General features: G+C 43.8%; 1 protein-coding gene and 1 long non-coding RNA gene across 2 annotated transcripts; one reads left to right on the top strand and one right to left on the bottom strand.

Moving 5' to 3' along the window:
- Positions 1–912: 912 nt before the first annotated feature.
- On the top strand, positions 913–1,363 carry LOC26531948 (uncharacterized). Its single transcript, XR_001452930.2, has 2 exons — positions 913–1,045; positions 1,129–1,363. It is a non-coding gene; the product is annotated as an uncharacterized lncRNA (long non-coding RNA).
- Positions 1,364–2,880: 1,517 nt separating this feature from the next.
- Hex-A (Hexokinase A) lies at positions 2,881–5,855 on the bottom strand. The gene has a single exon (XM_001355047.4). It carries the CDS (start codon positions 5,510–5,512, stop codon positions 3,863–3,865), a length of 1,650 nt encoding a protein of 549 aa, XP_001355083.1. The 5' UTR covers positions 5,513–5,855; the 3' UTR covers positions 2,881–3,862.
- Between the last annotated feature and the right edge of the window lie 2,080 nt (positions 5,856–7,935).

The raw sequence follows: 7,935 nt of genomic DNA, 5'->3' as shown, positions 1-7,935 counted from the left end.
TTCCTCCTCTCTCTCCCCCCCCCCCCCCCCCCCCCCCATCCTTTCCAGTGAAAGCTATTTTAGACATTGTACCAAATGGAACAAATGAGGGAGGGGCTAAATTGGCTTGATTGTACAAAACAGATTTCATATACAGATATATTTCCAAGAAAACTCTCTTGTCAAACCCCGGGGAGGGGCTTATGCAGGTTTTCAAGAAAATCCCTGCTCTACATATGATCGTAAATTGCACGTCTTGGTGGTTACTGTATGCACCTTCCAAGTGTCCGCCTGGGAGAGCTTTAATGGACAAAATTGGTTTGGTTTCATCAAAATCCCCCATAGGGTATCTCCCATTTAGTTCCCATTTAGGGTTACCCCCATAGATATCATGTGCATTTTAAATTGAAATTTGCATTCGAGATATTTAAATTGGTTTTGTTGTCCGCTGCACTAAAACGTGATCGAGAAATAGCTGAGATTACACTACCTCACTCTCTGTCTGTCTCGCCAACAAAAAAAAATGCATTCTATTTGAACAAACACAGACTGGAGGAGGGGACGCTGGCGGTAGGGGGTACCGCCATAAGAGATTTTTTCAGTTGAAATTCTAAAAACAACTTTCGCGGAACTTGAGCCGTGCTTTTGCCTCAATCGAAAATAACCCCTGGCTCCCTTCACTCGTTCTGACCACAAATACTATATGAACTAAACAAATACGATATCATATTTACAAATAAATTCGAACAGGTTGCTCATGCCCATATGACATTTGCTGAATATATAAAAAATAGTGTTGAATTTCTACTGCTTCATAAATTTGCCTTCTGCTTGCCAAAGTTATATATCGCCTGTCAGAATGATCGACTGCTTGTCATTTTCTTTCATAAATTCTTCAAATATTTTCAACACTAAAGAGAGCCACTGCAGTCCGTAGAATAAAAAGTGAGTGTCATATGGCATTAATAGAAATACTGTGTTGCTTTGCACGTAGAGTAGTACGGTTCTGTTCTGTTCATTTCGATCTGTCATTTACAATGGCTCAATCAAGCATTGTCTGGTCTCGGTATGTATCCCTCTACTTGCAATTCAAATGCGTCAAACGAAAATTAAGCTGAAAATCACTTAATTTAAAATGGTCTACAAAAGCAAGGCAATCGCAAGTAGAGATGCAACCCTGCAAGTACCCTGCGAAAGAGCTCTTCCATAGAAAATAAAGTTTCAACTAAGATGGATCTTGTGGAAGTAGAAGCCTCAAATAATTCAAGATGGGAATGTTCTTTTCATTGCAAAAAAAAAGTAAGTGCGATTTGGTAATTTTGTTTAGAATAGTTTGAAATTTAAGTATGGAAATAAAGATACACTTGATATTGTCCAGTCCAAACAAGACCTGAAAACTATGAAATCGAACAATTGAGAGATGTATCGTTTTAAGAATGGAAAATAATGTATTTCCTGCTTGAGTGGCAGAAATTTTCAGCTTGACGAAACTGCTGCCAAAGCGCGAATGCCCCATCCCGTGCAGAGCATGCCTGGGAGTGCATTGGCAGCGTAATACAATATAAATTACAAAATAGAGACTGATTGTTATTGCCTTTGATGATGCATAATTCTTGTTTCTTGCCAGCAAAAACAGATATATATACATACGTTAATAAAAGTGCAGCGGCAATCCCAAGTGAATAAATACATTAAAAAAAAATATATATACCCCCGCCCCCAGCCAAATAACATAATTATTTTTCGGTTTTCTTGGGTTTTTCCTTAGGTTTTTGGTTCAATCGTTTTTATTTTCTTGCTCTTCGAAATCCTTCTCTGCTTTTTTGACAAACATTCCTTTTGTTAATAATATCATTTCCTATGTTGTTCCTTTCTTCCGGCTTCCGTTTTCCGTTTCATTGCAGCATGTTGCAAAGCGTGTCTGTTATGTATTTGCGTAGTATTTTTTGTGTAATCGCCTTTGATAACTAGAATTTATTATAATATAAATTGATTTTCATTGTTTCTTGTTAACAGGGGCTAATTTTTTTTTTATACAATCTCTTGTTGAAAAATATAAACAATTTTTTAGCTGACTTTCTTTTTATATCATTTCATCAACGTTTTTTCATAGTATTTTTCATTGTTTATTCAAAATAGACAAACAAAAAATGTGTCTTTTTTTCTTTCCTTTGAATGCGAATTTTTTGTGTTGTTGTTGTCTGAGCGTGCTGGCCGGCAGCCGCCAAAACTGCTAGTTTCAAACAAAAAAATACGAAAACTAGAATATACCACACACAAAATGGAACAAAATACCAAACAAAGTACCAAGAAAAAATTATTTAACAAAAATTTATGAATAAAGAACAAATTTTATTTGCTTTTCATTTCGCTTTTTCGCTTATTCGCCTTTCGCCTTTAGTTTTTGTTTTGTGTTTTTTTTTTGTTTGCATCTCGCATCCCCCGCTTTTGTTTACAAACGATAATTAAGTATAATTAAGGGGTTCCGTGGGTTTCTGGGGACGGGGGATGTACATATGTACATACATACATACACATGTATGCGGGTAGAATTGGGAGGCTATTGCGGGGCTCTTTTTGACAACATTTAGAGACTACGATAAGAACTAAACACTAAACTAGATAAAATGTACAAATACATAAATAATAGCTCACAAAGTGCATTTCTAGATCGAACGAAAAAAAAAAACAATAACTTTTTTTGATTAGTTTTTACCTCCTTAAATCTTAGAACAAATTTACTAAGCGAAGACAATAATAAAAAAATAACGTAATTATATAGTGGCTAAATAATATATGTATGTTTTTTATATATATATAATATATGTGTGTTTGTTTGTGTGTGTGTGTTGTGTCTGTGTGTGTGTGTGTATGCAAGTATTATCATATAACGCTTCATAATAGGTTCTATATAAACATTTACAATTATAGAGGATGGACACCACCGGCGGGGGTGATTTCCTCTTTTTTAGTATTTTTTTTTATTTATTTCTTTTTTTTTGTGTTTTTGTCGCAGAATTTGCATTTGTTTTTGCTGCTTCCTTAATTCCCTCTGATTTCTCCTTCTCGTTCGTACTCTGCTTGTTTGTTTTTCTCTTTGCTTTAACAATGTGCGATTTTACAGTTTTGTTTCTCATTCTGTTATCCTGCCATCCTCTCGTCCCATTCCGCTAGCTTCGTAGGATATGCTTGTAGCACAGTGGTATAACGGTTCGTTCTCTTCTCAGCATCTTACACGTGTCGCTCTCTATCTCTCTCTTTCCCTCTATTTGTGGGTGGGGGGTTACCAAATGTTTTTTTTTTTTCCTCGAAACCGAAAAGAATTTCTCTTAACAAATTGTACTAATCACATATATGTAAATATATATATGTGAGTGTGTGTATATTCTCTTTTGTAAAATAGATATAACAAATTATCAACAAAAAAAAAATCGGAAATCGATCCAATTGGAGCGAAGGAGCTAGAACGAACATAATCGTAAGCATTCATTATCATTATAAGATATTCTCAAGTATGTTTTGGTTTATGTTTTTTTTTTGTTTCTGTGTGTTTCTGTTTAAAAACGTACTTTTTCATCTTTTTGCCTAATTAAAAATACTAAAGAAGCGCGCACCGCAGCCCTTGGGTCAGGGGTGCAGGGCCGTCAGGGCCGACACGTGGCGGCAGTGACGGGCCAGGGCCCAACCCCAGGGCGCCCTGTGTCGGGCAACGAAGGAAACTATTTTCTCATTTGCAAATCGGAAATTGCTCTTGGCTCTTGGCTCATGGCTCTTGCTGTTGTTGTAGTTGTTATGTATGTGGGGGACCCGGACATGTCTGGGATGCAGCAGTTTCGGAGCACTCTCCCTCTCTCTCTCTCTCTATCTCTCTCCGATATCTCGCCTACTTTTTGCTGTTGACGATGTCCTCGCGACAGGCGACGGCCGCGACGAGCGCTGCCCCACGGCCGGAACCATCCTCGGAGAGCATGAGGTCGAACGTGATGCCGGGTTTGATCAGCTTCGTGATCTTCTCCACCATCAGATTATGGAACTTGGGATGGAAGCGGTACACACTGCCGTCAACGCCCACCGTCACATGGGGCTCGTCCATTTTGTTGATCAGCGTGGCAATGCCGGCAGAGACGAGATGGGCGGCTCGCTTCGAGACGCACTCGCAGATGTAGCGCACGTTGGCACAGTCGCCATCGGTGGCATTGGTCAGACCCAGCTCCTCGAACACCAGGCGGCAGTTGGTGAAGGTGCCCGGCTCGTCCGCCTCGATCTCGCTGACGTACTTGGTGAAGAAGAGGCCGCGCGTGTTGAGTACCTCGGAGTCCTGGCCTTTGAACAGAATGCCGGCGTGCGTCATTTTAACAAGTACGAGGCGCACCAGCTCGCCCATGTACATGCCGGAGATCATCTTCTCGAAGGTCTGCTTGCCGGGATTAATGCTGTGGCTGTCGATGTCCTGATCGAACTCGGTGCGCACAAAGTCGAGGGCGCCATTGTCGCCGAACGCCCCCCACTCGGTGTTGATGAGCACGTGGGGCTTGCGGTTGCCCTGGGCGTCGAAGAGTTCCGCCTCCTCAACCCGCTCTACGTAGCAGGCATTTGAGCCGGTGCCGACGATAAGGCCGATTCTGCAGTGGTGATTCTTCCAGGCGCAGCTCATCAGAGTGCCAGTGGTGTCATTGAGGATGGCACATACGTCGATCTGTACGTCGCCGCGACGTGCGATCGCGTCCTTTAGCAGCTGCACCACATCCTCGTTGACAACGCCGGCGCAGTTGAAGCCCTTGGTCCATGTCTCCAGCAGGCCGCAGGTGAGGCCCAGCTGGCGCAGCGGGAACGAGAAGGTGAAGCCGAGAGGCAGTCGCTCCGCGTACACATTGTGTTCGGCCATGAAGTTGGAGAGGCACTCGGCGATGTGATCGAATAGTTGGGTGCCCGAGCCGATCATGATGTGCTGGGGTATCGCGTAGATGCGTGACTCCATCTGGAAGTCGTTGTTCTCCTGCAGGTGGATCAGCAGCACCCGGAAGTTGGTGCCGCCGAGGTCAAGGGCTAGGAACTTGCCGCGCTCGTCCCCATTGGGCAGGTCCTGCACGTAGGTCACGAAGCACTTGACATTCGCCTTTGGGTGCGTGTCCTTGGCCAGGCCGCGGCGAATCTCGTGCAGGATGCGGTAGCACAGCTCCTGCACCTGCTCGTCTGTGAGCAGAAGCTGCTGACATAACTCGTGCACCATTTTCTTTTTCTCCGCGTCACTGGCCCCGGCTAGACCCGACAACGACGCTGCTTCTGTGGCTGTGGATGCGAACGATGCCGCCGCTGGGATTGCTCTGGCCGCTGCAGCGGCTGTCGATGCATTTGTCGCTTTGCTTACGGCGCTGGCGGCGTCCGATGCAGATGCACTCAAGGCGCCCTCCGCCGCCACCCGCCGCACATTGTCCGGCTCGTCTTTGCTGTGGCCGTTCAGATGTGGTGTGGCCGCCAGTCCGTTGCTATTTATAGACACGCTCCGCATGGCCCCGTTCAACTCCTGGTCCATCTTTTCGGCACTCTAACGGACAGTTCTGGCAGACGTCTCACTACACCCACACCAGCAAAAAAAATAACAGCGAAAGAGACACACAAAAATCCACTCAAAAACCGATTCGATGCGATTTTCGACTCGCGACTGCAACGCAATTATTTTGTATTTTCTGTTACTTTTTGGTTTGCTTCAGTTTTGTTTTCCTTTACTTTTTTTTTCTATGTTGCTTGTGGTTCCGCTTGCCGATTCTCGATCTCTCCGTCGCTTCTGCCGTTTTATTTTTGTCCGCTGCACGCGTCCGGTTGCTGCGAGAGTTTGTTCACAGTTGAATCACTTGCGTTCGCTAGTCACTATGCTCTGCTCACTGTCGCTACCGCTGCCGATGCCGCTGCCGCTACCGCTGCCGACGCCGCTGCCGCTGCACAGTGGGCGTTGTATGTGTGCATGTGTATGTGAGAGAGTGTGTGTTTGTGTGTGTGCGTCGTGAAGGAACCTTGAAGGTCAAAACTAAAAATTAGTATTGGGGCGGACAACTTGGAGATATGGCAAATGTACATGCTAACATACATACGAACATTTGTATGTACACATATCGGAGACAAGCCAACTACGTAGCGATATGAAAAATGCCAGAGAGACCGCCACACCATGAATAAGTCAAATTTGCGTTCATGCGAAGCCTCATCGTGATCTTTGGAGCAATATTCAAGCTCGATGTTCAATGAATAAGTACATTTTACATACATTCCGATATAGAATCAATTTTTGTACACATATGAAATAATACATTGAAATATTACATTGGGTGCGCCACTGTGTTGTGTATGTACATTTGTATGCCGCATGAACCGAGTTCAATAAGGGGAGGCAGACAGCACAGCTGGACGAGCTGCTCTCCCTCTCATGAGAGAGCCGACTGTTGTCGTCGTCAGCAAAAACGGTAAGTAGTACCCTACCGCAGTTGTGTTGTATTGAATTGACAAACGATTTGCTTTGAGCACTACTGCTTTTCAGGCATACATACATATGTACATACGATTAAGCTGCGCGTTAGCTGGAAATTGAAAGCTTCGCTTCTACCTGGGATCGATCCCGCTTAACAAGCTTGGCTCGGTATGTCTTGGCCAATTGATGGCGCATTAGCATTGAAGGGCATTCAAATGAAGCTATGGTCGAAAGGTTTTCTTTGGCTGCGTGTTGAGCCGTCCCAGCCCTCTCTGCTTTCAAGCACAAGCTTTTGTGCTCTCTTCTGGGCAGCTCGTAGCTGGCTGCCTGGTTGTATAACAGTTCAAAAGAGCTGTCTAGAGAGAACAAGTTTGCATAGCTGTGGCCAACACACTCCCCCCCCTTGCCGACCACGGCCTGAACCAACGGAAAGTCTGGTGGAATTTGGACGCGTCAACATCCTCCGCCTTGGGTATTTTCTTGTTCTTGCTTCTACTGCCCGTGCCCGTGGGCTCGTCTCGCACTCTGCCGAGGGCCGGCCGTCCGCGCAACCCCCCTCTGCACCAACAAGTGATTTGCTGTTGTGTGTGTAAGTGTAAGAAGGTACGTGCCAAGAGTCTTGCTCCAGCGCAACAACTGAGAGGCTCTCTTTGATTGAGTTTACTCTCTCCCGCTCTCCACCCAGGTAGGCACTAACATACCACTTTCAATGGAATTTTGTTGCTGTTGGTTTTACTGCTTATTGGATTTTCATACATGCATACATATGTACATACATATATACATACATACATACATATGTACATATTCATATGGTCTATTCGTTTGGATTTCATGAAAGTTGCGGCATATTAGCAATGCCCTTATGATGTTGGTATACTATTGGATATTATTTTTCTTCTGGTGCATTCTGCATTGGCCCCCAAGAGGCTCGTCAAATAATGCAACAACTACACATGTAATTACATATGTACATATATGTATGAATGTGTACATGTAGAGAGATAAAGAGAGTACATGGGTTTTTGTGTGTTTGCCTGTGTTGGCATTTGGGCTTTATAACTGTTATACAGGCCTCCTAACACACACTAACAATCCATTCACACACGCCTACCTCTGACTAAACCCGTGTGAGCGAGATGACGTCTGAGCAACAACTACAACTCCCACTAGCCCTTACCCCCCCCGACCATTCACCTTCAGTGGCTGCTGCACGTGTCTTTTTGAATGATTTCGCCATCAAAACAATTATTTGTTTACACCAAATGGTTAATACCATAACAAAGAGAGAATGAGGCCGATGCCAGAAATTGCACGAAATTGTTTGCAACTTTTGTCGGAACCGTCTAGATCGGTACACTATACAATTCCATACTATATTTTCCATAGAATTGATTTTTCGAAAAAAACAATTTTTTTAACTCTCGTTATATTTCATGAATTACATGAAATTTTTCATATTGAAAAATTTGAGCTGCATTGAGCTTGCATTT

The sequence above is a fragment of the Drosophila pseudoobscura genome, chromosome X (genome assembly GCF_009870125.1).
Source record: "Drosophila pseudoobscura strain MV-25-SWS-2005 chromosome X, UCI_Dpse_MV25, whole genome shotgun sequence".
NCBI classification, from domain to species: Eukaryota; Metazoa; Arthropoda; class Insecta; order Diptera; family Drosophilidae; genus Drosophila; species Drosophila pseudoobscura.
Note: the sequence above shows the minus strand (reverse complement) of the source record. Positions and strands in the feature narration are given on the sequence as shown.

What these genes read in the sequence shown, in the direction of transcription:
- Hex-A (XM_001355047.4), bottom strand. Translation starts at nt 5,512, where the DNA reads ATGGACCAGGAGTTGAACGGGGCCATGCGGAGCGTGTCTATAAATAGC.